Source organism: Podarcis cretensis (assembly GCF_951804945.1).
Source record: "Podarcis cretensis genome assembly, chromosome: 6".
In the NCBI taxonomy this organism is placed as follows: Eukaryota; Metazoa; Chordata; class Lepidosauria; order Squamata; family Lacertidae; genus Podarcis; species Podarcis cretensis.
The window spans coordinates 50,747,071-50,774,381 of NC_137175.1; the positions used below are offsets into that span (position 1 = coordinate 50,747,071).

Below are 27,311 nucleotides of genomic sequence, written 5' to 3' on the forward strand. Positions count from 1 at the left end.
GTTTTGGGGTGTTTTTCCTGCCTTGCATAAGCGGAAGTGTTTTCTATTACCACAAAACTGCCACTGAATTCAACCTAATATTAGACGTGCACAGTCCAGCTCAATCTGATCCAGACTGTATTTTAACGTAGTCATTACCAGAGGCCTTGGTCACTTCACATGCATATTTTTCCAGTGAGCTATTGTAACAATCCCAGCAACTCAGGTTTCTTTTGTGCCAACCTCGGTGCAACATGGGATCTGTCTTGCTGTGCTGAAATCAACAGCAACTTCTCCATGGAGCTTTCCTTTGGGGGACATCACTGATGATTCCACTCAGGCCCTCAATGAACCACTCTCCAATACTGAGGGTGCTGACTGGGTTGCCAGCTGGCCAGATAAAACAGCTTTGCTTGCTCGTGTGCTTTCGACAGCCACTTGATCTGCAGAAATCAGCAGGGAAGGCTTTCATTGGGAGAAAGAAATCAATAGTACCTGCTGCTATCTGCACATCAAACTGCTCTCAAAGGAGGGATGGGGAACCTGTGGCCCTGTGGATGTTGTTGGACTCCAACTTCCTTCAGCCCCAGCCATCATAGTTACCAGTACTGCCGAGGGTTGGTGGGAGTTGGGCCATAGGTGGCCCGTCCCTGTGTTAGGGAGACAGCAGCCCATCAAAGAAGCTGGCAAACTTAAAAGATGAATCTTGGGGATCTGTGATTCCAATTATGAAATTGTCATCTACTGAGCCCTCTGCATCCCTGTTGTTGGCCAATGCCTGGGTCATCATCATATTACCAAAACTGAGAATTTTGTTTAACATCTAAGCACCGGCTGTGATCAGAACAACAAACCGTGGTGCAAAACACTACTGCTGCTTGATTGTCTGCCAGCAATGCACTCAGTTAACCTGCCTCCCTTCTTATCCTTGTTGACAAGATTAATATCGGGCATTTTGTCTGAAATGGAGCCTCAGTTCAGGCCCATTTATCCTCTTTCCCATTAGCAAGACATTCTCTGAGCTCTTTATCAGGAGCTGGCAGATGGGGGCTGTATTTATCATGGCTGCCCAGAAACTCAGTCAGCTTTGGGGGAAATAGCAGAGCCTGTCAGATTCAGCCTAACTACAGGTGTGCTCGGTTTCTTCTCCTAGAAAAGTAAAATGCACACACATGCAAAAAAAGAAAAGAAAATCCCATAGTGGTACTTGAGCCAACCAAGCACCCAAAGTCAAACATTTGGTGAGTAGGCTGAACAAATGATCAGTGGGAGCAAGCAACTGGCACTGAGCCTGACTTGGGGTGGGGTGTTAGGCTCTTCCCAACGCAGCAAGCATAGGGCTGGCAACACCCCTTGCGCAGCGGTTCCCAAGCACCCAACATCCCCCCCTATCAACCATGTGATGTCATAATGACACCATGCAGCTGACAGATGAGTTGTTAACCTGTCCTGCTCGAAGCCAAACAGTTCCCCCATCTCTTTGTAAGAGGGTAGGACAGTGGGCCTGAACCCCAGTTCTACATATATATAACTTCACTTACACTAAACCACAGTATTCATCATCTTAATTTGCCCGGTAGTGTCTATACATATAAATTAACATTTGAATGTTATTTTTTTTAAAATGTGTCTTGGGCCTGTGCCCCAAGTCCTTTAAGTAGCTTCTAGCAATGCCCCTGGAGCCAGGGTCCCATCCTTGGAATGAAGAGGAGCCCAAGGCTGTGCATGCAGCAGAGTGAGATGGCAGAGTAGACTGTGCAGCATGAATGCAGAATGTCCTCCAATTGCCCTTCTTCTGTCTAGGTAGCTGCCTTTTCCGATCCCTTCTTTGGTGGAAATCCCATGGCCCTATCATCTCAATTTTTAGGAAGCAACTAACTGCATTCCCTCCCCACTTCTTACTTATTTAGGAATACAGCAGCTGATGCCCAACATAGGCATCACATATCAAACACCTACACAAGTTAGATAAATATATATATGCATACACCCCTGCGTTATTATTTTTACACCCAATAACTTAACAATGCCAAAAATGATACCTTTTGAGACAAATAAACTGGCATGCAATGTATTCTTTTAAAGGTACTTGCTGATTTCCCCACCCGCACCCCAAACTTTCCTCCCCTGAGCGTGCATCTCTGTGTGTGTAAATATAATTTATGGAGCTGAATGTGCAGCTGGCTTTTTTCCTGACTCACCAAAAGAGAGGTGGGGCAGGGAGCTGTATGCTATTTGAAATAGAAGGATACAGCACAGCTCCTGCTTTGTCTCTGCCTGTGTCTACATGTGAAGAGCAGTAAGGAAACTGATAGGAATGAAACATGTTGTTGGAGGGGTAGACTACTCCTGCAAAGGGAGGCTCTGTTGATAAGCTTATGCTGCAAGGAAAGAGATGTGAGAGCTCTCTCTCTGGGGGGGGGGATGCCAGTTATGCACACACACATGCACAGGAAACAGCTGTAAATAAATAAATGAATGGGTGAGAATCTTGCATGGAGTCCATAGGCTTCCCATGAAAAGGATTTGAGTCCTGTTGTTGAAGCAATGTCTCCAGGGAGACAAACTTCCATTAATACTGCCTATGTACAACACATATGCACTGCTGTCTCTGCAATGTCAATCTGCATTTTGCAGCAGAGAACAGGCACGGGCAGCCCCAACACTGTGGTTGTCCTGCGTATGGAGAGACAACAGAATTAACTTCATCCATTCCGTTCACAAAGGGCAATCTTCCGCAGTGAACTATGTACCAAACCAAGGTCAGACTTGAATGGTCACAGCCACAAGATGTCACTGTTGCCTTACCTGTGTGCATCCACTTGGTCTTGAAGCACAATTACCTGCTTGGTGGGCTTCATCCTATGCCACTCCAGGGCCATTTTGAAGTAGAATTTGGAACCAGGTGGGCAGGCCCATTGGGACACCTTAGCATTCAAAAACAGCTGTCTTCCCAAGCTATAGTCAAAACAAAATAAAAAAATTCCTTCCAGTAGCACCTTAAAGACCAACTAGGTTAGTTCTTGGTATGAGCTTTCGTGTGCATGCACACTTCTTCAGATACACTGAAACAGAAGTCACCAGACCCTTCTATATAGTGAGAAGGTGGGGTAGTGTTCTCCTACTGGTTTCTCTGTCTTGTGATTCCTGATGTCAGATTTATGTCTGTTTATTCTTTGGGGCCCCAACAACATCACACACACCATCTCGGGACTATTTAATTGCTCATCGTCTAACATTGTGTATGCCATCAAATGCCAACAGTGTCCTTCAGCTCTCTATATTGGACAAACAGGCCAAACCTTACGCCAAAGAATAAACGGACATAAATCTGACATCAGGAATCACAAGACAGAGAAACCAGTAGGAGAACACTTCAATCTCCCAGGACATTCTATACAAGATCTCGAAGTAGCTGTTCTATTACAAAGGAATTTCAGAAATAGACTGGGAAGAGAAGCTGCTGAATTGCAACTTATTACCAAACTTAAAACCATGGAGAGACCTGGTCTGAACAAAGACATTGGATTCTTATCTCATTATACATGACAAAGCCATTTTTCACCTTCTCACCCCTTGCTTTTTCCTGTAAGACCTATTGCAGTCGTTAAGAGTCGTCAACAGGCTCATCACAGCTATCTGCCAATCACCCAATCCCACCACCCTTCTGAGTAATACCCCTCCCCACCTTCTCACTATATAGAAGGGTCTGTTTCAGTGTATCTGAAGAAGTGTGCATGCACACGAAAGCTCATACCAAGAACTAACCTAGTTGGTCTTTAAGGTGCTACTGGAAGGAATTTTTTTATTTTGTTTTGACTATGGCAGACCAACACAGCTACCTATCTGTAACTGGAACTTCCCAAGCTATAGTAATTCTGAATTGGGCTTTATTCAACCCACACTAAAGGAAAGAGCAGTTTACATTTGTCATGGATGTAACATTGAAAACAGCCTCTCTGAAGTGATTGCTCGCCAGCCAAGCCAACCATATCTTTCAGATGTACAGCTTATAAGTATTGAGGCTGTCACATTGTGAGTTTCCCACACTGTCCATTGTAGCCACGAGACAAATCTTTTGCATCATCCTTTAGAAAACAGAACTGACTTGTGTTAGCTTGATATTGATGGCATGGATTATTATTTTTAAACTTACTCCCTAATGGAAAGCACTAATGAGTCCTTGTTTTGAAACATTAATATGTTTTAAATTAATAATCTCTTACCGCAATGGATTGCACAATTGCTTTCATTTCATTTTCAAATGATCTAAGGCAGGGGTGGAAACCTGTGGGCCATTTATTACCCCCCTCCCCCAGTACTTTTTTTACCTCCAAGATTCCCAACCGCAAATGACTTCCTCCAAAGAATTCTAGAAACTGTAGTTTACACCTCACAAAGCTACAATTCGCAGCACCCTTGAACTACGGTTCCCAGGACTCTTTTGGTGAGGAAGGGGAGGGATGTGCTTCAAATTATTGCTACCATAAAAAAAAAATTGTTGCCAACAAAAGGTCAAAGCGGCAGGAGACCTCCAAGGTGCCCTGAAGATAATTTCTGGGTTAAGACAGTGAGCCCCACAAAAAACTCTGGGGCACACTTTGGAGCAATCTGGTTAGCAATGATACAAGTGTAAAAAGAGTACTCTTAAAACTCCAGTGCACGTGTACGTGTCTACCTTCAACGTGACTTTTCTCATTTGTAAGCACCCAATGGGGCTGTGTTGGGTAATGCCTTAAGTGCCTGGAGTGTGTGCACCATTAATGCCAAGTACCATTCAGTCGAGTAGCATTTCAGATTGCTTGATGCATTCACCTGAAGATGTGTTCATGTCACTTGATGAGGAGTACGGTATCTCTCCGTCTTGAGGTTTGGCATTTTCTCTTGATTTGCTTTGCCGGTGCCTGAAATTGATTACCTAAGCTAAACCCACATACGTCGCAGTACATAATGTGCAAGGTTTTGAACTCATTTGATCTGAGATTATGTTTTATATCAACCAATATAAAATGGAACTGCTTTGTTTATGCTGAACAAATACGAAAACATAGGGATAAGCCCGGAGAGCATACCCAGATCATAGCGGAAACTAGTAAGGGGAGCTAGAATGATAACAGGCATTTGCTAAGGAATACAAGTGGGGAGGAGATACCTAGAGTTGGGGTTACAAGGCTCTGGGAAATCACAAAACAGTGGGGAAACTGGCAATTTTCAGGCTTTGCTTGTTTTGTATTTTGCATTGTAACAGATTTCTTCTGCGTGTGACCTACAGAAAATGAATTGACTTGACATCTGCTTAATCAGATTGCATTAAGTAGATGTATTTGACTTTAAGCCAATTTACCCATTCCATGGGAGCTGTAAATATCTGAAAACTTGTGGGCACTCTGAGATGTTCTTATAAGAGGTAGAAACCCCACCACACAGTTGAACAGTTGTAAAAGTTAGAACCATGGCTGCTCTCCCTATAGCCAGGCAATCCCCAATCCTAAATCTGTTATTTAACTACAGGAGGGAATGACAAGGGAAAGGCCCTAGAATATTTCATAGAGTGCTCTTCCACATATGAGCTCCCTCACCTATTAAGATGATCAGGAAAGCTTCCCTGCCCCCCGTGCATCCTATGCTCAACAGGACTGCCGTGGAATGGAGCAGGGTCTTCTCAGTAGTGGCCCTGAGGCTTTTGAATTGTCTCCAAATTCACCTCCATAAATAATAAAGGAGTCGTGCATCTGTTCAGGCCTTTGGTAGCTAGGAGGAGAGGAGTGAGTCTGCTGTTTTTGACACTTCAGTCAAAATGGACTGGGTTGGTTTTTCAACTTCCATTCATAAAGGTCAGCCCACAGTGCTGCCACTACATATTGACATCTTCTCGGTTGGGTAATAGCCAGAAGCACAAAACAATCACTGCAGCATTTGCTGCTTCATTTGTGGTACTGTTAGGTTAGAGCCTTCAGCTGCTTCACTGCAGTTGCTTGCCCAGTCTGAGCATAACCCTCCATGCCCTCTGGAAATTAAAGATTAGCTCAGTTTCTTTTCAGGCCACTCACTTCCAACACTGGTTTTGTTAGGGGACTGAGGTACAGTGTGTTATGGCTAGTGATGAAGAAGTTTTCAGTTCTCCCATGATCTTCTAGATGCAGAACCCAACTCAAGAAAATAGGAGGCCTTGCAGGGCCCAGACCTTGAGCAAGGGAACAAGTTGTTAGTATTATCAGCAACCTTTAAGAACATGTGAAGCAGGTCTGTTTGTTGGACATGAATTTACTGGGAGTCATGTACTTTCAAAATCTGAGATAGGCGAAGATGATGGGAACACAACATTTTCAATAACAGGCTGCTCTTCTAGCTCAAAAAGGGGTGGCAAAATAGCCCCACCTGGCTCTTCCTCTGGATTGGGAGGAGTTAGAAACATGACACCTTCTTGGTCAGGATTCTCAAAAGTGAGAGAAGGCAACAGGGGAGAGGCATCTTTTTCAGCATTCTCCAAAGTGGGAGAAGGCAAGAGGGGAGAGTCATCTTTTTCAGCATTCTCCAAAGTGGGAGAAGGCAAGAGGGGAGAGTCATCTTTTTCAGGATTCTCCAAAGTGATAGAAGGCAACAGGGGAGAGTCATCTTTTGGGGAGTCCGGAACAGAAAGGACTGTGACTTCTTTTTCCTGCTTGGTCTCGCCATCGCCTTTAGGAAAAGAATCCTGTTTCTTCTTCCTTCTACGACGGAAGTACCAGCAGCAGCTGCACAGAGACAGGGAATCTTTATTACCATAAGGCATGTGGATCTTAGTAGGCACCCCTCCCATACAGCTCTGGTTGCCCAGAACCCCACGAGCAAAATACAGGGAGGGACACATATAAGGAATATGGAAGCCAGATGCATAGGAAAGTGGTAACATCCCCCTTGCCCAAGAACTCTGTTGGGTTAGGGCAGGGGTAGGCAACCTAAGGCCCATGGGCCGGATGCAGCCCAATCGCCTTCTCATGGACGGTCTGGGAATCAGCGTGTTTTTACATGAGTAGAATGTGTCCTTTTATTTAAAATGCATATCTGGGTTATTAGTGGGGCCTGCCTTGTGTTTTTATATGAGTGGAATGTGTGCTTTTATTTAAAATGCATCTCTGGGTTATTTGTGGGGCATAGGAATTCATTCATTATTATTTTTTTCAAAATATAGTCCGGCCCACCACGTGGACTGAGGGACGGTGGACCGGCCCATGGCTGAAAAAGGTTGCTGGCCCCTGGGTTAGGGTATGCTGGTTGGGGTATCCTGGCCAGAATCAGGTGGTGGTTACTGAAAAGTGATAATAATCAAATTCTAGAAGGCATGTGGGGAAACTATGCAAGGGGGCTGTATTCAGAGGAAGGGCAAAGGTGGAATGAAAGCAATACCTGTTTGGTGCACTCTAGTCCCAGAAGCCAGGAAAAATAATAATAATAATAATAATAATAATAATAATAATAATAATAATAATAATTTATACCCCGCCCATCTGGCTGGGTTTCCCCAGCCACTCTGGGCGGCTTCCAACAAAACACTAAAATACAATAACCGATTAAATATTAAAAGCTTCCCTAAACAGGGCTTCAGATGTCTTCTAAAAGTTTGGTAGTTGCACTCCACTGGTGCTGCAGATATATGATCCCGTAGTGGAGGCATTCCCTGGGCACCCCCACCCCCAATTATCTGTGATAACTGGTTGCACAGCCACTGTCATTTCTCAGGATCTCTTGGGACACTGCCCTCACTTAATGACCAGCCCCACATCTCTTTGGCCCACCAGATTTTACAGAAGTGGGCTTAGACAGGTAAGAAGAAAACCCAGAACTCACAGCACAATGATACAGAGGCAAGTAAGCAGCAGGACGAGAAAGATCACCAACAGAGCAGGAAATCCATGTGTTGGAGGGACTGTGTGGAAAGAGACACAGATCACTCAAGAGTGCCAGTTCTCCTCAGCACCCAGAGCCAAGCTGCCTATCCAGCAGTAGCACCTGCTTCTATTAAGTTAAACAGGATCACAGCTTAAATATCACAGTGGAAAGAAAGGCCAAAGGGAAATAGGCAGCCAGTATAAACAAACACTGTTTGGACCAAATTCACACATGCACAGAACTGTTCCCTCACTAGATGCTCATATATATGGTTGCAGTCTAGGAGCGCTGTTTCTTAGGTAGCTAAGAACACAAGAAAAGCCTTGCTAGATCAGGCCAAAGGACCACCTCCTTCAGCATCTTGTTCTCACTGAGGTCTGCAGGAAGCCTGCAAGCAGGACATGAGTGCAACAGCCAAGAGTGGAGGTGGAACATAGCCATCTGAAGATAAATCTGTCTTTGGATTTAACATACAAGTTTGAGGGGCCATTAAGTATACAGAGCATCACCTTAGGGAAGATGGATAATTAACACGATCACAGGAGGTGAAATTTAACTCTCCTGTTGTGAGTCTGAGTCTTGTGGTAAGAATTTACTTCTACATCACTCTGTCTGTTACCCAGGTGAGGGGCCACCTTTTAAATAAAACACAGAACCAAGGAAACTAATTCAAGTCCAGCAACCAGGACTGAAGTAAATCCCTCCTCTGGAGCTAGTATTTCCATTGGGAAGAAATTCCCCATTGCAGCAAATCTTCCCAACTTCAGAGGAGGGATTTTTCTCTTCAGAGGAGGGATCTTTCCTGTGGCAAGGAAAGAGTTAAAATCCCCTCCCCTCCCCCTTCACCCTCTACAATCATGATACTTATCAGCCCCAGCCACAGAGTTGATGCTATGTGCATTTTTTTTAAAACCTTGAACATATTTTATGTTGTGTCTAGCTTGACTCTCAGTATGCTAAGTCCAAGAACCAGTGCTGGAAAATCCAGAGAGGTCTCTCAGGAAGCCCTTCCTCATGTCACCCACCTGATACATACCTTCTGGGCTCATGCATTCCGCAGCTGTTCTGGCAGCAGGATGCAAGGTTGACCCGTTGTGGTAGCACTGAATGCACACAGTTGCCCCATAGCGCAGGCTGTATGATCCGTTTGGGCAGGGAACACAATTTCCAGCTGCAGCCACACTATATGTTCCAGGAGGGCACGCGGCTGTCAAGCAAAATGGCAGATAAAGGCATGGAGGGGGGAGCGAAAGGAGCAGAGCCTGAAATATAGACAGCACACAGGTTTCACTCCTCCATCAGCTAAGCTGGGGCTTAGGGAAAGAGGGGTTTCAAAGCTGGCCGCGTACCGTGTGAGCCCTACCCAAGGGGCATTGTTTTTCAATTGTGCTCCTCAAAGGAGTTGTGGAGATGGTGTCTCTTCCTGGAGTCAAGGGAGTCATGCTTAGCGCAATGTGCTAAACAGGTGGACAAAATGCATTTAAAGCATGTGACTTCCCCAAAAAATATATTGAGAACTGTAGTTTGTTAAGGGTGCTGAGAAATATAGCTCCATAAGGGGTGAAAACTAAAGTGTACACAGCCCAAGGGAATCTGGCAGAGCTACAGTGAAACCCTAGAGCAGTGTTTCCCAACCTTGGGTCTCCAGCTGTTTTCACACAACAGTTCCCATCATCCCTGACCACCGGTCTTGCTAGCTAGGGATGATGGGAGTTGTAGTCCAAAAACAGCTGGAGACCCAAGGTTGCGAAACACTGCTCTAGAGCAGGCTTCCTCAACCTTGGGCCTCCAGATGTTTTGAGACTACAGTTCCCATCATTCCTGGCCACTGGTCCTGCTAGCTAGGGATCATGGGAGTTGTAGGCCAAAAACATCTGGAGGCCCAAGGTTGAGGAAGCCTGCTCTAGAGGAAGGGAAGGTAGAAAGAAGAGAGCCATTACAAACCCAGTGCTCTCCAGATGTTTTGGGGCTGGTGGGAGTTGTGTTCCAAAACATCTGGAAGGCACTGGGTTTGCAAAGGCTGGGGTGACAGCTAAGAACAAATGTGGCGAGAGGCTTCCCAGTGGCGTGAACAAACACTGCAGTCTATGGAACCAGAGGCAGCGTCTGAGGAGGGATGAGGCAGCAGCTCATGGATCACCTGCTCCACTCACTACAGCAGTCGGGACAGCGTGCCTGTAGCTCCGGGGTCTGTCCATAACCTTCCAGGCATGTTCCACCCTCCAGGAAGTTGACAAAGGTGTTGACAAAGGAGGTGCGGGAGGTGGGCGCCTCTCCCAAGGGGAAACGTTTGTTGTTCTCCATGAATATGGTTATTGCTTCCTCGGCCTGTAGGGAGATGCATAGGGTGGTTCAAGAGTGAGGGAAGGAAGACTGGGAGGTCTGCTTTTTTTTATTGATCTTTTTTTCTGAAAAAGGAAGGAAAACAGGAGTGCAGGGAAAACAGAGAAGGATAAGAATCTGGTGACAGGGTCATCACAAGAGTGAGTGAACAAAATGTGGCAATTCCATAGTAAATGCCTAGAATGCAAGCACCCATCCTTTCTTCGAAATATGCATAACCATGAGGTTCTTGCTTTTATTGCCTCAAAGTAAATAACCCCAGCCATTCCATGTGCAGTGATGCACAATAACCTTGTTCCAGAAGATAAAAGACAAGGTTGCCCTTTGCAGCTCAACAACATATGTAGGTACAAAACCCCAGCAAACTTATTTCCTGGTAGGGTAGAGATGAGGTTTGGTGACGTACCTGCTGCAGATTGCTCAAGACAGCTCCATTATAACAATCAAATTCCAGTGCATCAGCCTTGGGGGAGCAGAACTTATCCCAGCCCTTCCCAAAAGGAGATACTAGAAAACAATGACAAATATGTTACAGTCCCTTTGCCAATAGGCTCGCTCTTCCATCAGTCCAAACCCTCATTCCAGGATATGGCAAAATAGATCCACTATATGATGCTTGCATGAATGCAGTTAATTATGTTAATTCAACTTAGCGCAACCCTCCAGATCATGATACATATCCATTGCCACTCTTGCTGCTTAAGAAATGTTCCTCCAGCCAATCCAAGGGAATGTACCTTTACCCCAAATCTGTCTGTTCTCTGCAAAGACACACACTGAGGCTACACTTACTTCTGGTGTTTTCAGTAGGCAGTCCTAGCTGGTGAAATCCTGCCTTTCTGCACGAGCCTCTCCTGCTCGAAACTTCACTTCCTCCCCAAACTGTGACTGAACCCAGCCATCCTGACTTCCTCTGCCATCCTCTAGAAACACCCTGAATTTCTTGGCTCTGACCTTCAAGCTCTACCTGGAAGTTGAACTCATCCAAGGGTTTCTCCATGGTGGGGAAGCAGCTGATGGCCCCAAGCAGAAGTTCACAGTGGAGGTGGTGCACCACCTCACTCAGATGCTCTCGCAGGGTCTTCAGGAACCCGTGCGTCAATTCCTCATCGCAAGAGTTGCACTGAAAAAGCAGTAGGACGTGCAGCTCTGCACGTATGTGGTAGCCTGGGGAAAGAGGCAGAGGAAGGGGAATCTGGAAGGCAGCTTCTCCTACAAAAGCAGGAGCTCAAAAGATGGCAAAAGTCACATCTTCCACATCATGTCCACCATGGAGAAGTTCAAGAGGATGGAAAGAAATTGTAAACACCTAAGAAAGACAGTGGATCCTCAGGAGAACAGAAACTACCTATGTTTGGCCACAGCGTCTGGCCACAGGCCAAAATTTCTCCCACATTTCTCCCAAGATATGTCCCCCCCCCCCAACTATCTTCCTCCTGGTTCCAGCCAATCACCCATCTAGTCAAATAGTTCAGTCCCCTTTGTTTCACTATCCTTCAAGACATCTGGAATCCACTCACCCACCACTGTGTGATAGAAAGTTTTAGTATGGAGTTGGCCATCCATGGTGTAGGAAACTGTGCAGGTATACAGTCCACTGTCATCAGTATGAAAATCATGCAGAGTCAGGGAAGCATCACCACTGAGGGGATGGGTTCCTGAAAGTAGAGGGCAGAATCAGCCTAAGAAGAACAATGTTCTGTTACAACCAGCTTAGGCACCAATACTGAGGTCAAGAGAAACCCCGTCTTTTAATACTTCTATAGCTTCATGTGGGTCTCGGCTCATTGGTACATGGATGCATCAAGAGAGTCTAATTATTTTCTGCTGCCCTTATGCCATGAATGCCCATACAAAATACCTTTCTTGAATCCCAACATTCTACACCGTATTTTCTTATTATAGGAACCATGCACTGGGTAGCTTAGATTGGCAGGTACAGTTAGTCAATATTTTGTGACATGCTGATACCATTTTACAACCAAGTTTTGGGTTTGGAAAAGCAAGTTGTCTCACAGCTTGCTTCAGTCATAACTTTTAAGTAACAGGAACCTTAAAAAGCTGAGCTCTGGGTCAATTTCACTTCCAGTAGTTCTAATGTTTTTGCCAATATGCCTGTTGTGAAGAATAATCTGTTGAACTCTCCAGACTTTAATTTGGGCAAGCAGTTTCAGGTCAACTTGGTTTCACATCTGGGAAGTTTAACAGATGCATCAATGTATTTGCAAGTTACCTTTTCATACATCTCCAATCCTCACCTCAATCAGTGATTGAACTGGTATAAGAGGTAAAGATGGGCTCCTTAATGAAATCCACAGGCCCCAATCCCCACTCACTCCAATTTTAGCCACATAATGGGCTCTCTATAGCAGTCATTAGGGAGAGGAGTGACAACATGGGCTCTTGCCCAAGGCACAAGGACAGAGGGCACAGGCAAGACTAAACTAATTCTCAACATAAAATGCTTGGAAAATATTATCTTGGGTGCTAAAGTTCAAATCAGTCTGAGGTGCAAAAAAATCTCTGTTGCTGATCATTCTAGAAAAAATATTGGCATCCCTGGGACACCAACAGGTGCCTTTTACCAAGTAATCCATCCTCTTCTTTCCCTCACACATCTGTCCCTGACATCTACTGAGAGACCCTAGAGTCCCAAGGAATAAGGCCTAACCTTCATTTTCCAGGCTCCAGTTGTAGGTGGGATTCATACCAATCACAACATCCATCTCTGAAGACTTGCAGGGGATAGTAATTTCCTTGGCACCAATGTGGACAAAGATGGTGTCTGAAAAAATAGGTAGGTATAGTGGTTAGCGTGTCTGACTAGAACCAGGAAGACCCGGGTTCAAATCCTCCCTTGGCCATGAAGCTCCCTAGATGAGCCAGCCACTACCTCTCAGCCTAATCTACCTCATAGGGTTGCCATGAAGATAAAATGGAAGGTGGAAGAGCTATGTACTCTGTCTTGGGCTTTTTGGAGGAAAGACAGGGTTTAAATTTAGTAAATAATGAATAAATCAGAAGAATCAATTTGGCACTGGTGACAGGGCAATGAGAAAACAAGGTTCTTGGTTGGGCTTTGTGTTAATGGGCACAAATCATCTAATGATCATCTATCGCTTGGCTAGCTCAGGTGGCCAGAGTGAAGTGCCAAGGCCATGGATTCAAGGCACAGATCAGATGGCCACTGAAGATGGATGAAACAAGGCCACAGTGGATCGAGCTTATCAGATGATATCCCCATTTATTGCTTGTTTATTTTACTTAGTGCAGTGTCAGCTAAGTGGAACTGATCTTTATTACATTCTCACCCATCTCTCCAGCTGTCTTTCTAACACGTGCCAGTCCTGCAGAAGTTCCATTGTCAGACAAGTCAAGGTGAAGTCCACAGCCTGAAAAGGAGCAAAGACTTTAGCATGATGCCTCCTTTGGAAAGTATCATTACAGACTTGTCTGCTGTATCTGTGTGTTCATAAAGCAGTAGTTCCCAGCTTCACAGTACATTGTGCGGTCTGAAACCCACCCCAGAGCTCCCATGTTTTGACCAGGGAGAGTCGGAAGTTAAATTGGGATATACTGGCAAATCCCCAGATGACAAAGAGTATTTCCACAACAGCAAGTAAAACTGATATTTACAGGAGACGCTCGGGTTGCGAACGTGATCCGTGCAGGAGGCACGTTCGCAACCCGCAGTGTTCGCAACTCGCAGCGCCGCGTCTGCGCACACGTGGGTTGCAATTTGGCACTTCTGTGCATGCGCAAAGTGAGCGCTGAACCCAGAAGTAACCCGTTCCTGTACTTCCGGGTTCGGCGCAGTGCACAACCCGAAAACATACAACCTGAAGCGTCTGTAACCCGAGGTATGACTGTATCTGCCATTGCTGACTTTGTAGAAATCACTTCTCTCTCAGCCTCAGTGTTCCTCACCTGGAAAGTAGGCAGCAATCTTATCACCATACCCAAGAGGAAGCCCTGGTAAATTCAACAGGACTTCCTTCTAAGTACACATAGGATTGCATTATTGGCTGCCGCTGGCCAGTTTTAGAGTTCTGTGTTAAAATCCCTAAACTGCAGTAAATTAGATGTTGAATTATTATATATTTATTTTTTGATGTAGTTATTGTTACAATACATTTTCATTTGTGTATGTAGTTTATTCTAGTGTATGGTTTGTGGGGTGGAACAGGTAATTCTGCCTGCTGACCACCCTTTTCCATGGGGTGCCAATCCTGTTCCCACCGCCACCTTTGTACAATGTGGCTCTGTACTGTCCACCCACCCCAGCCAGGATCTTGCTCCTGACACCATTTGGTAGGCGTCAGGATGATAGCAATATACAAAGTCGGTTTCAGAAGTCTCAAATTGAACTTCACTCCAGCTCTCTAGCTCCATGCAAGGAGCCATTTCGGTCCAGAATATTGTGTTTTTGAGCTGCCTGCGAGGCGATTCCATCCGTTTTTGTGGGCAGATTCGAATGCTAATTGAATTAAGAAACTCGTATAACAGGCAGGCGTTTCGGAGACCGTGCCCTTGGCTCTTTTCACAGGCGACTGCAGCTCTGATGTGCTACCACCACATCCTCGAGGAGACACCCGGCTGCAGCCGAGCCCCTCGATAGCACCCTTCTCCGTACCGGGCCCATCGCACAGCAATAGGACTAGGATCCCCAAAGCGACGCCGGCCGACCAGCAAGACATGTAGCCAGACTTAAGGGAGATCTGTCCCATTCTAGAGCCCCTCGTAAGAACGGAGGGGTCTCCGGAATCCCTGTAAGAGCCATGCGGTTGCTACGCAACCTAGAGCTCCTTCGTGACGTCGAGGCGTTCTAGAACCCATCTCCCCCACCGTCCCAGCGGAAGACGCTGCTAAAGTTGCTTACGCCTCTGATTGTTTCTGGTCCTCGGCGGTTCCCGTCCGCGCGTTTTTATACGTCATCCGATTGCGACAACCTGGAAGCAACGGCTTTTCGCAACCTTGGCGGCGTTGTGTTTGAGGACTGAGGACTACCGGAAGGTAACGAGCAGCGTTGTGTCGCCTTAGAAGCCAGGAACGGGTGGCTAGAGGTGAGGCGCTAAAGAGAATAGGTGCTGGGCGGGTGGCAATTGACACCGCTGGGCGTGTTTTCTCCTCTTAGGCTCTTAGCTTTTTCTTGTTTTCTCTTCTCAGCGCCATGAAGCCGCCTTCCAGGCAGCGTTCAGCCCCTGCTCGCTACAGGACGGCCCCCACGAGCCAGGCTTGGACGGACCCAGAAAAGCGACGCCTTCTTCGGGCCTTGAGAGCTCACGGCCAGGGTCCGCTGCGGCCCGAGCTGTTGAAGAAGTACCTGCCTTCGAGGGATGAAGAAGAGGTGGGTTGAGGCGTGGCCACGTGGTGGAGGGCAGGATTCGAACTTGGCCGGGCTGTGAGCTTCCTAACAATCCCACGAGTTGGCGGACTGATGGCCAGCATGCAGGGTTTGGAGAGGAGGACTCCATCTCTGGTCAGCCAGGAGAGCTAGGTGCCCTTGGCAGATAAATTGTAAGAGAGGACTTGGGAGGATGAATTGGGAGAGACCTATGCTCCTTTTTTTAATCCTACACATTCATACTGACAAATCCTAGTTAAAGGGGAGTAATTGCAAACTTTCTGCCTTGAAGAAATACTCAGTTTTTATGTCTTCAGAAAGTAGGATACTGTCTTTCCCAAAACATTCCACGTATGCCCCCTAACTTGTGCTGCTCTTGCAGATCATGGCATTTGTGGAGCACCTGAAAGAGCGTGTGGCAAAGGAAGCAGTCAAGGAACAATATCAGTATCGCCAGCGTAAACAGAAGGATGCTCCTATTCCAGCACCTATTGAGGTATGAGAGTTTCAAAAGTGTAGGTAATGTGATATGGCACAACATAAGCTAAGGGCTATTCACACAACTGACACTTCCTTTTTTTTTTAGATATGGACAGAGTTAGCTGAGAAATTGACGGGTCCCCTTGAGGATGCTGTGGCAACTGCTTTTTCCCAGGTAACCTTTTCCATGATCTTAATAAGATAGATATTGTTCTTGGTGTAGTAATTTAAGATATCTGTATGTCTCCATCTGACAAAATGTCTCTGAAATACATGGCTCTGTCCTGGTTCTCTTGGTTCTTGTATAACTTTTCAGACAGATTTAATGCTGGGAAATGTATTTGGTTTACTAGAGAATCCCTGACTGCTTGGCATACAAAGTCCATACTTGATTGTGACTTTTTCTCTACTCATTAGGTTTGGACAATTGCATCTACTGAGCCACTCACCTTGCTCCATTCCGTGCCTCCAAAGTCAGTGGTGATAAAGAATTCTCAATGTTCATCCCAAAATCTTCATAGTGAGAGTAGGAAATCCAACGAAGAATCTCATGAACCAACTGTATCATCAGATGTAGAGGAAATAGCCCCTGCAGAAAACAGTGGGTTCCATGTGGACTTTGAAAAGATCTACAAGTACCTTTCTGTGATCTCACGTGGCTGTAAGGCACCTGAACTCCCACCAGGTGGTAAGTCGGCGTTTGTGTTGGACCAAGATGAATTTAAATAACAGGCAGACCAAGACATCTATTACAGCATGCCTACTGTATTCTTGGTGCCAGGCAAAAACATTTCTCCTTATGGAAGCTGCCTTATTGAGTTTTATTTGCAATCATTCCATCCCTTCCTTTTTATTCTGTTGCTTTTTCTTTATTGTGCCATTTTTGTCATCTGCTGTGGAGTTCTATTTCAGCTGAAGGGCTGAACACTAAATCTTAAAAATGCTTCCCAGAAATGGAGCATCCCCTAGGACTGGAAACACTATGTGTCCTGCCAAAAACTGTACTCATTCTGTCAAAACTTCCAACATATTTAGTGCTACTAAAAGCAACAACCACCATGCTGGGCATAGTTGGGTAACCTTTGAGGTTACTGTTGTGGATGATGGGTGGGATTTGGGGGACTAAGGAAAACATTTCAGAAGGGAATTGTTTGTTATGCTTCTCCCCACCCCCCAGTGAAAATATGAGTGGCCCGTGAGCGTGGAGACAGGGAGAGTTTTCCTAGGTGAGAGGAAGCAGCAACTTGTCATATAATGTAAAACAGATAAAAGGTTCTCATCAGATTTCCAGTTTTTAAAATAAAACTTCTTATATAGAAAGTTATCCTTAACGTCTAAGACATATTTTTAAAAAATCTAAAATAGCTTAGCTGTTAATGTGAGAAAATTTACTACATTTGTTACACATGTTGGAGGCAGGGTGAAGTTTCAGAATGTGTAACTGGAGAACAGGAGATAAAAAAATCCTACCTATGTTTCTGCCAAAGTGAGTGTAGCCACTCTCCTCATACATTTTGCTTGCTTTCTGCAGAGTCAGCTGTGGTCCTAGATTTGCTACTGTCACTGCCAGAAGAGCTGGGCTTTCTGGACTTTAAGAAGCTGAAGAGTCACATGCACAAATGTTACACAGAGTTGAACAGCCACTACACAGGTGAAAGAAGCAGAATGAAAGAGGGCAACCAGCCTGTAAACAATAATGGGGAGCTATTTCCACATGTGCAGCCAGCTACTAGTGGCTTACCAGAACAGGAGGAGAGTAGTAGTTCTCCTACCACTTCCAAAGATGATGCAACTTCTGCCTCTGCCATGGACTGGAAGACTCTGGGTATCTGCCCTTTGAATCCATTCTTGTTTCCTTTAGCTATCCTTGCACGTAAAGAAGAAAGCTTTGACTGAGGGAACTGGATTCTGTGCTGCCCAATAATGAACTATGTCCTCTCATAACATGTGAGGGAAGACTAAACAAGCTTGCTGAGCTTTCCTTAGCCATGATCCCCCTCATCGTAGCATGGGGGCTAAGCAGCCTGACCTGCTCTTTTACACCTTGGCTCATGAGTATGATACTTGCTTTGTATTAATATTATATGTACACTGAAGTCTGGTCTTACTACTCCACGACAGCTGCTATATCTTATTTGGCCAGTTGCTATGAAGCAGATCAGAGATGGCCTTGAGTGTTAATCTTGACCTTGGTCTTCTTCAGATCATTGCGGTTAGTAAAATAAGTGATGTTGGATATCATTCCTGAGTCACAGAATAGTCAAATTATTTTGTAATAACCGTTTTTTTTTAAAAAAAATGGACCTGAAAAATATCAGTTGCAAAGCTGTAATAATCTCATATTACTTGCAAAGTGCCTTTTGCCTTCTACCTGTAACATGCTCACCAGGGGTTACCTTCAATAAGTTTTGAGGAGCTATAGAAGCCATGAAGGCTTTAACTGAAATAAACTAGGCAAAGTTAACTTATAACATGCTTAGGAATGTTACTGTTAAGCAATGCTTGATGATGTAGTATATCTTCTTGGAAGAAATGCCCCCCATCTACCACTAACACAATACTGAACTGTTATAGTTGTAGGCACTGAAGAATGCAAAGATGAAGTTACTATGTTATAGCATAGAAGCATAAATGCTACAGCAGCCTGTGTCAAAACGTAAACCCTCCATGTAGCATTAGTACTTATTTTATTAAGGAGATATTAGTATGGATATACTTGGACTCATAACAGCTCATAGCAGTATTTGCCATAAACTGGTGGGACTGGGGAAAGAAAGCATACTTTGTAACATAACATAACTAGCACCTTAAGTAAATATTACTTCAAACATAGATTAAATGCACTTCTCAAAATCTGAATTTTAACTGAACCATGTTAACTTGGGAAGGAGTTCCTAGCTTCTAAATTGGCAACATGCATATATAGTTTAACAAATTACTACAATTTAGCATCTTTGCTTTATTTATTTTATTTGAAGAGGCCTTCTGTAGAGAATGTAAGTAACAGGCAAGTCCTAGAAGACTAGTGTGCCATCTTTGTAAACTCAGACTCTTGGCATGTCGTACACGCATTATGTGCTGCACTGAGAGCAGCAATTTCATTCACTTTTATGTCCTTTAAAAATAAAGTGCATTCTTTATTATTCAGTGTGTCAAACTCTTGCCATAAGTACAATACTGTCAATGCTGATGTTTGAATTAAAAGACTTCTTGAAGGTGTGATAGCAGAACATCTTACTACCGTCCTAATAACAGATTTTGGTTAAAAAATTGACTTATTTTCATCTCTTGAACTGGAAAATGTTTCCAGGATGTTGTTCTACTGCTAGAAAACAGAATGATCCTGGAAGTATCAGGAGCTGCAGTGCAGAAAATCCATGAGCTGATCCTCCATGGAATAAGTTTTCCACTTAGTGGTGTAGATAAAAATATATAAAGTTCAGGCAGCTTCTTCATTTTCTTTATTGGCTTGAATAGAGGAGTACAGCAAAGCCTAAAGAACAAAAGTAACAAATTATACACAGCAACTCACACTTTGTATGATTCCCCTAGGGGTGGAGGAAGGTGTCGCCCCTGAGGGGGGTGACAAAATGCTGGGCAGCACTCACCGCGGGGCCTGCAGCACACCTGAGCCATGTGTCTCTCCTGGGAGTGACACAATGGCTTGGGCACCCACAGGCTCCACACTGCCCCAAACGGTCCGCCTGCCACCTCTCCCTCAGCTGTAGGGCAGCTGAGTGGGAGGAGGCAGGCAGACTCCTCGGAGGCCCCACAGAGCGTCCTGCCCCGGCTTGGGTGGCCCCACCCCTGGGCACAGGGCACGTGTGCCTCCCCAGGCACCCAATCAGCTTGCTCCGCCACTGTGATCCCATGGGGGGGGGGATTTCTGCCATATGGAAGGAAGGGGCAAGGATTCACTATGACCTTCCACTACTTTTTTCTTTAATAAAGTATAGGCTTGTAACAGTATATTTTTCTTTGGAGAGGGAAATGTAGGGAAGATACATTTTGCAATTAGGGCTGCAGACAGATAATCACTCAAGAGCATTGTGCCTATTTCAGGGTTACAGAGGAATGGTGGCCAGATATCCCTAATTCACAATGCCATTAGTCACCTGTGGCCCTTGTTCCAGGCTCCTTTATTGCCCTTCTCCCACCCTCCTCCCTTTGCAGTTTATACAACACAAAATCAGAATGTCTAAGTTGCAGATGGTTGTGGTAGCCTAGTGGCAGATTATCACTTTACCTGGGTTAGAAAATTTTCTCTCTTCAAGTGCCTGTAGAACTGCAACACACATGGATTGGCTCTCACTACCTTGGGATCAAAATCCAGAACCCGAAGACCTGCAAGGCTACGTGCTCGAGAAAGTGCTACATAAGCCTGGCCAAATTCAAAAACACGAGCCAAGGAAATCTCAACACAGTCCAGAGACATACCCTAGGAAAAGAGAGAAAGTCAGGAAGCAGATACTCCCTAGTTATTCTGATAAGTATGTGCACCCCCAGTACAGTAAAGTACCTATATATTTTATGTATGATGCTTGATTCCGCAAAATGGGTACCAGGCAAATAGGAAGAATTAACACTGCTGAACAACAATTCCACAGTTCCCTCACCCTTTATATTTTTGTTTGCAGGGTGGTGTGGTTTTCCAGTGTTTCTAGAATAGCCACATGTTGCAAGGAAAACAGCTTGAGTTTGATTGGTGTACAGGATTGGTCTGCCTAGATTCCACTGACTTATCGGGGTGCAAGACAAATGAGCAGATTCTTACAGATCCTGCATATATGTGGAGCCCAACTGGAAACATCCCAGAACCATAGTAACTTTGGTGGGAGCTTTAGTACAGATAAACCTAGATAAACACAAGTTCCTTACAGACGTCCCATTATGGACCATTTTTACTGTCTTTAGTTCTTGTACAGAATATCACACAATGTATCACTAACCTGGCTCTTATGGATGGAAATGGCCCAGGCAAGTTTTAGCGGTAGCTGCTGGCGACTCAGATAAATTCCTGCTGGTCCCTTTAAAACCCATCGTTCCAACCCAACAACATTAGTGACGCCACACAGAAATCTCACTTTCGGTAGCCCTGTAGAAAGAGAGCCAAGTCAGAACTTTGATCTCCTATGCCCAGGAGTCAGGGGCCGGTAACCTCCCAAATATCTATTGTCTTTAAGGAGATATTGCAAGGCAGCCTAGAACTCATCCACTTGAGTTATTGTAAATGGGACACCAGTAGAATAGCAGCTCATGTACAAAAAACTGGATGGCAAAGACCAGAAACTGTGTCTCAAAAAATCCTCCACCTCTGGCACAGTGCAGAGGCACCCACCAAAGTTTCATTGTGAATCTAGAAGAGTTCAGACACAGTCCGAAGAACACCCAGTCATGGGTGATAAGTGCATCTGTCAGAAACTAACCTTTTCCTTCTGTTTCAAATCCAATCACAACTCCACGAGCCCCATTCACAAGACCTTGGGACACATCAAGATTCTTAGTAAGCATCACCTAGTGAAAGAATGTAAAAATTACTAATGAAGAAAAACATCCTAGCTTTCACCTGTCCAGCCAGTCGACTTTATTGTACATAGTCAGCATTAACAGTAGAGTCTCAAGAACTGCCACTGAAAACAAACAAGAATGTCCCCACCCTGTTCCTCGGGTAGGGAAAGCCTCATACTTGTTTGGATGTTATTCATTGTATACACTTATCCTGCTTTTCAAGAAGGCAGCACACAAGGTAGATAACCAAACGAACAGTCAAATATTAAATACATACATATGAGACCAGAAAAAAACCCAGTAATCCATCTAATAAAGTGAATAATGTGTTGAAAATGGTAACTGGTCTCAGTTAAACTTTAATATTACAATACAATCACAGTTAAACAGCATCACAGATTTGCCACCCATATTTAATAGCTGGGTGCAGCTCTTAAAAGTCAAGGACTCTGTGGCATTTGGCATGGCCTGACTTCCCAGTTTTAAGGTTTAAAAGTTATCGAAAGCAGTGCACAACCAGCTCAAATAAAGCAAATGGGAGCCACTAGGGTCCATAAGAGTATCATTTCACTCAGCTGATACTCTAGGTTCTGTCATGTAAAGATCTGTCCAACCTAGCCATGGCAGTGCAGGTAACAATTCCTGAGAAGCTATAATCAGTGCTAGCCAGCCACGCATTTGTAAGAGAGAAATCAGTATTAATAGAATGCAAGGAGTAATTGAATTGCTCAGCAGGTGAAATACTGAGCACATATAAATAGTTTGCAGATGTGTCCAAGCCTATAGCTCTGACATTTCAAGCTACAGTCAACAATTACCTGTAAGTGCCACTATGACTCCCTCAGACAAACTATATAATAGATATTTGTTATAGAAACCATTCATTTTACAATTACTCTGCTTGCCTGCTCCTGTAAGATCCAGCCAGCATTTGCCTGTAACACTTTATGCTGTCATATTCTGCATCAAGAGGACTCCAGTATCCTAGGGTTGGGGACCCCTTTTGTGAGACCCCATGGGAAAGGTGAAGAATACAGGACTGTGGCGCTAGTGTGAGAAGCAGATAACATAAAAACCTTTCCCCCCACAAAAAAAGCAAAATTCCATTGCCTACTAAAGAACCGCCTCTCGCTTGGGCAATGCTCACCTGGGCACCTTGCTTAAGTTCAATGTTGCTGCTTACTGGACACTGTGCATCAAGAGTTTTCACCAGTACAGGGTCACTATCCACTGCCTTGAAGGACCTTCGTTCTCCTAGAAGACAGACAAGATGTAAAAAACTTGCATCCCTCCTGCCTGATGTGTTTTGAAAGGGTTACTCCCCAATAGCTGAGCTGCATGTAGGGGGCTCTGTTTCATCCTTCCACAGCCCCAGGTGTTGTGAGCTCCAAGTATTAGGCTCTGCACACTATTCTGAAAGCATAATTCTGTAAAATTCCAGAATTCCATACAATACATATCATAATATGTTTCCCACTTCTGCAGATATCAGCAACAGAAGAAAATATTATAAAATAAATAAATGTGTCCTTGTATTCACCTATCAAAAAGCGGTGGCAAGAATATCAGGACTGGAAAACTTAACTATTGGTGTCAGTAGGATGTATTGCCTAATTTTATAATGGTCTCATGTTGTTTTATTCAGAAAGAAGAGGGGCAGGGCAAGTTCCCAAGGGTTGGTTCCCAGCTCTTAGCTGAAAGTCTGTCTCTAAAAGGAAAGGGCTACTTGTCACAGTTGAAGTCATTGCAGCATTCTCACCAGGCAATTCATCCAGCCTTCTAGCATTTGTGAGCTCCACATCATCCTTGTGCGTGCACAACCGGGTAGCCAAGATTCCATCTTTCTCCACCTGATGGGTAGCTGTTAGAGTTAGCTGTCTGGTAACCTCCTCTGTGCATCTGAATGGGGGCAATTAAAATTAAGAAGACATTTGTATCTGATGAGAAACATTGAAGACCAAGAAGAACTATCAAGCTTGCTACTGCGCCCATTCAAATTACTTTCCATGAGAACACGAGGCCGTAACCAGAACCAAAACATGGAGATCAACTCTGTGCATCGCTAGTATGTGAGCGATGATGCTTGCAGGTGAAGGAATACCCCTGCAAGCACAGTACCTCTAAATTCCCCATTCCTCCAAACCCAGTGTCTCCCAGCATTTCTCCATGGTTCCTCAAAGAGTACTTGACTCAAATTTCAAACAGTGCAATGAGTTTAAAGGAAGTATTGGAGCAGGCCAGCCAACTTGACAGAAGCAGCTATATCAGCATTCAAATGTTTGGTGATGTCTCTCTAGACATAGGACTTCCACCCCAAGAGATTAGAATCTCCCCAGCCAGATATTCTGCTGGGGGACGATGGCATCTAACCTGCCCAGGCGGACAGTATGCAGAAGAGAAATGAAGTCCTTGTCAGTCTGCCTCCGCACCTCTGTCAGCTCCATGTTCAGGTGGATACACTTGCGCCAGCTCTTTGCCTATGAAGGAAACCCTTTGATCAAACTATAGCTCGGCCTGTGACAAGAGCATGCAGTGACAAAGAGCAACAGCAGCACACCTGGAAACAGAACCTGGGCTGCTCGGAGGATTTGCTGACAGGAGGCAGCTGCAAGAAGTCTCCACATACGATGAGTTGGATTCCTCCAAATGGATCCTCACATTTCCTGACCGCTCTACCAAAAGAGAATGGAGACACCTTCAGGGAGCTGATTTTATTCTGGTCCAAGAGAAAAGAAATGCAATACCCTAGACCAAGGATGGGAAGCCTGTGGCCCTCCAGATGTTGTTCTACTGCAGTTCCCATGATGCCTGGCTGTTGGTCATGCTGCTTGGGACTGATGGGAATTGTAATCCAATTGCATCTGGAAGATTCCCTGTTCCTGTTTCCCTTGCAACACTTACACATGCTCTGCATATGCTAAGACAGAGTAACAAATATAATTCAGTTCTGCTTCTCTCTGTGGCTGCAAACCCCCCTTCTAGGACCACATTATACTTAAGGAGTCATTTTAAAACTATTGTGCATGGACAGGAGCATGGGAAACAGACAGGACTGAAGCACAGAGATGGCAATGCTGACTGGTGGCTCTGGGTGGGCACTGGCCACAGCGTTACCAAAACTAGATGTGGGACTGAAGAGAATACACGGGCAAAGCTGTGAGTGTGAGACTATTTGCTGCAGAATTGCATCAAGTGCCTGCTTAGGCAAAACTTTAGAACAACTATGCAATGTTTTGTCTTCTGCCCTATTAATACCCTCCCCAAAGCCATGTACACACAGGATTAATGCAAGTGCAGCAATATCCCCCAAAAGGAAGACTCCACCCACCTAGCTACTGCCTCCAGTTTATCAAAGAAATCCCCCTCCACCATAGAGATTTCATCTATGATCAGATGGCGGCTGTTCAGCCATTGCTGCCGAGTTCCGGGTCTCTGAGCCAGCTCAATGCACTGATGTAGGGAGGCCTTTCCTGACCCGATACCTATCAAAGAAAGAGTATGTCAGCAGTAACCCACCACTAGGCTCTTTTCCGCTTCCCTCCTTTCCCAGGATCCCAGTTACCTGCAAAGGCATGGAGAGTAGTGCCACCAATCTGGCATGCTGCCACCCCTGTGCTGGCTGTGGCGTAAGTGCTGTTTGGAGGCAGCGAGGCTATGATCTTTTTCAGCAGGTAGGATTTCCCAGTCCCTACAGAGAGAGCCCTTGTATTTAGAGGCACACAATCTAAATTTCAGTTTTACAATTACTCCAGCACCATTCATACTTCCCTTCAAAGCGGAACCATTTAAATGGCAAGAGGCAGATGCAAAACTTGATCAGTTTTAGAAGTGACACCTAGATTGTAAATCAAAGTCGACTCAATGGTATCTGCCTCTCATAAATCTCCACCTGCCCCATGCCACTACCCCAAAAAGGAGAGACATCAGAATCACCAACTTTACATACCTTAAATCCCAGGTTTGTTCAGTGGAAGGAATGCAAGATTCCCACTATAGTAGATGAAGCCACTACAACCTCTAACCTGCAAACACATAGACCCTCCTTGACCCTCTTCTCTCACCAGCACTGCCTGTGAAGAAAACATTCTTCCCACTCAGCACTGCATTCAACACCATTGACTGTTCCTGGGAGAGTTTTGCTCGGGAGCACATGGACCAAGTCTTCTTCACCTGCTGCTTTTCAGCCACCTGAAAAGAGCACAGAAACCTGCCTTATGCTGAGTCAGACCAGTGGCTCATCTTGTTCAGTACTGTATCCACTGACTGGGAGCAGCTTCAGACAAGGGTGTTTTTAGCCCCACCTGGAGATTATGTGGGTTGAGCCTATGACTTCTGCCTGCATAACAGAACTTAATACATTCCCCAAAAGGCAAACTCCTCTGAATCCAAAGTGCATGAGAATTTTCCATCCCATCTCTCTTGATTACAGCAGCCAGAAAGGAGAATGCCTCTCTTATCCAGAGGGATAGTTCTTTGAATTTCAATTGGACCAAAGAAGCCTTACATTCAAATAAAATAATAATTTGACCTTGCCCATACTACTATGGAAGTTCTGCTCAGGTATCCGCCAGTAAGACCAGCATGCATTGGAGAAAGGGCCTACTCTGTGGTGGCCTCAGTTATGGAACTTGCTAAGTGAGTTTCTGAAGTGCTTGAGGAGTGCATGAATCTGTCACTTTGCATAACCACAACTTCAGCATATGGGATTAGCAGGTGAGTATGTCCACTTTTCAGAAACTAGCCACCACTCTTATGCCAAGGATGGGGAACCTCCGGGTATCCTTGGACTCCAACTCCCAGCAGTCCCAGCCAGCACTGCCAGACCATGGGTGATGGGGGTTGGAGTCCAACAATACCTGGACGGCCAGAGATCCTTTTGTTATGGGCAGCTCCCAGCTAGATCATGCTTTCCGGCAGAAGCCGGCTCACCTGTTTCCCATCAATGGACTCACTTCGGATCCGCTTCCGAGACGCGCAGCGTAAGGGCTGACCTTTCCGCGGGGTGCTTGTCACGTCAGTCAGAGCCTGCCGGGCGCTCGCCTGCTGCAAGTCGCGAGTCTGCACCGGGCTCACCGTGTCGAACGTCCGCGGCAGGCCAGCGAGAAGCCGCGTTCGCTCGGCCACAGGCTTGGTCCCCCTCTGGGCGGCTGCGTGCTTGATGCGCAGCGTGTGGACGAAGCGGCGCAGCCGATCCGGAGGACAATTAGAGAGCAGCAGCTGCACGTGATTGTGGTTTGCACCGAGCTGCACCGAGCTCTTCCCCTCCTTCACGAAGCGTGTGAATAGCCGCACTTCACCCCGCCGCAAGGGGAAGTTCTGGGGGCGCCCCGGACCGCTGGCGCTGGCCACTTGAAGCACCAGCTCCTGGAACTCGTCCCGGCCCAGCGTGACCCAAGCATCGCGGAGAAGTACACGATTCGGGGCTGCTGCTGCAGCACCCAGGTGCTCGATCGCTACGGTGCAGCGAACCCGACCGTCCGCTTCGGAGCCTGGTTGCATTCCGTCCGACTGAAAACGAGGAGGCAACGCAGAAGTTGAGACCAGCTAAAATGTCTGTACTGAAAAGATGCCGTATTCTTGCAGCCTTTCGCTTTCGCGTTGATTTCGGCAGCCACTTATTTCTCCCATGTGCCTAAGTACGGTAACTCTTCCAGCCGTGCCTTAGCTTCTGCCACAAGCAGATTCAAACCTTTAACGGGGGTCGCAGCAGCCAATCAGCGCTGCGGGAGATTTAACTCCTCGGCCAATGAAATAGAGAAGGGGCGCGGTCAGAATCCCGGCGTAACTT

The 27,311-nt window shown here is 45.5% G+C and overlaps 3 protein-coding genes across 6 annotated transcripts; 1 reads left to right on the forward strand and 2 right to left on the reverse strand.

The window, feature by feature from the left end:
• Positions 1-6,225: 6,225 nt before the first annotated feature.
• LOC307218242 (zona pellucida-binding protein 2-like) lies at positions 6,226-15,066 on the reverse strand. 3 transcript variants are annotated; one of them, XM_079980381.1, is made up of 10 exons: positions 14,825-15,066; positions 13,503-13,583; positions 12,863-12,976; positions 11,712-11,849; positions 11,146-11,358; positions 10,598-10,698; positions 10,002-10,176; positions 8,885-9,055; positions 7,807-7,885; positions 6,226-6,713 (listed from the first exon to the last, which is right to left on the reverse strand). In XM_079980381.1, exons 1-10 carry the CDS (start codon positions 14,916-14,918, stop codon positions 6,254-6,256), a joined length of 1,626 nt encoding a protein of 541 aa, XP_079836507.1. In that variant the 5' UTR covers positions 14,919-15,066; the 3' UTR covers positions 6,226-6,253. The 3 variants fall into 3 exon arrangements, with proteins under 3 accessions (XP_079836507.1, XP_079836508.1, XP_079836509.1); XM_079980382.1 differs by lacking the exon at positions 11,712-11,849; XM_079980383.1 differs by lacking the exon at positions 7,807-7,885.
• Positions 15,067-15,100: 34 nt separating this feature from the next.
• Positions 15,101-19,158, forward strand: SNAPC2 (small nuclear RNA activating complex polypeptide 2). 2 transcript variants are annotated; one of them, XM_079980516.1, is made up of 6 exons: positions 15,101-15,204; positions 15,358-15,538; positions 15,918-16,031; positions 16,122-16,190; positions 16,433-16,703; positions 17,547-19,158. In XM_079980516.1, exons 2-6 carry the CDS (start codon positions 15,362-15,364, stop codon positions 17,909-17,911), a joined length of 996 nt encoding a protein of 331 aa, XP_079836642.1. In that variant the 5' UTR covers positions 15,101-15,204; positions 15,358-15,361; the 3' UTR covers positions 17,912-19,158. The 2 variants fall into 2 exon arrangements, with proteins under 2 accessions (XP_079836642.1, XP_079836641.1); XM_079980515.1 differs by having other exon boundaries at positions 15,111-15,254.
• A 157-nt stretch (positions 19,159-19,315) lies between these two features.
• On the reverse strand, positions 19,316-27,254 carry PIF1 (PIF1 5'-to-3' DNA helicase). Its single transcript, XM_079980353.1, has 12 exons — positions 26,453-27,254; positions 25,585-25,711; positions 25,086-25,211; positions 24,852-25,005; positions 24,081-24,195; positions 23,894-24,000; positions 23,283-23,422; positions 22,671-22,777; positions 21,442-21,529; positions 20,965-21,110; positions 20,262-20,453; positions 19,316-19,508 (listed from the first exon to the last, which is right to left on the reverse strand). Exons 1-12 carry the CDS (start codon positions 27,020-27,022, stop codon positions 19,455-19,457), a joined length of 1,926 nt encoding a protein of 641 aa, XP_079836479.1. The 5' UTR covers positions 27,023-27,254; the 3' UTR covers positions 19,316-19,454.
• Between the last annotated feature and the right edge of the window lie 57 nt (positions 27,255-27,311).

Excerpts from the sequence above, each read along its gene's own strand:
- LOC307218242 (XM_079980381.1), bottom strand. The coding sequence starts at position 14,918 with ATGGGACAGATCTCCCTTAAGTCTGGCTACATGTCTTGCTGGTCGGCC. Across the intron at positions 11,359-11,711 it reads TTTCTATCACACAGTGGTGG|GCTACCACATACGTGCAGAG; the intron begins GTGAGTGGATTC and ends CTCTTTCCCCAG. Across the intron at positions 7,886-8,884 it reads GGAATGCATGAGCCCAGAAG|TCCCTCCAACACATGGATTT; the intron begins GTATGTATCAGG and ends CTTTCCACACAG.
- SNAPC2 (XM_079980516.1), top strand. The coding sequence starts at position 15,362 with ATGAAGCCGCCTTCCAGGCAGCGTTCAGCCCCTGCTCGCTACAGGACG. Across the intron at positions 15,539-15,917 it reads CTTCGAGGGATGAAGAAGAG|ATCATGGCATTTGTGGAGCA; the intron begins GTGGGTTGAGGC and ends CTGCTCTTGCAG. Across the intron at positions 16,032-16,121 it reads CTATTCCAGCACCTATTGAG|ATATGGACAGAGTTAGCTGA; the intron begins GTATGAGAGTTT and ends TTTTTTTTTTAG.
- PIF1 (XM_079980353.1), bottom strand. The coding sequence starts at position 27,022 with ATGCAACCAGGCTCCGAAGCGGACGGTCGGGTTCGCTGCACCGTAGCG. Across the intron at positions 22,778-23,282 it reads AAGGCTGGATGAATTGCCTG|GAGAACGAAGGTCCTTCAAG; the intron begins GTGAGAATGCTG and ends TCTGTCTTCTAG. Across the intron at positions 21,530-22,670 it reads AACTTAAGCAAGGTGCCCAG|GTGATGCTTACTAAGAATCT; the intron begins GTGAGCATTGCC and ends TTCTTTCACTAG.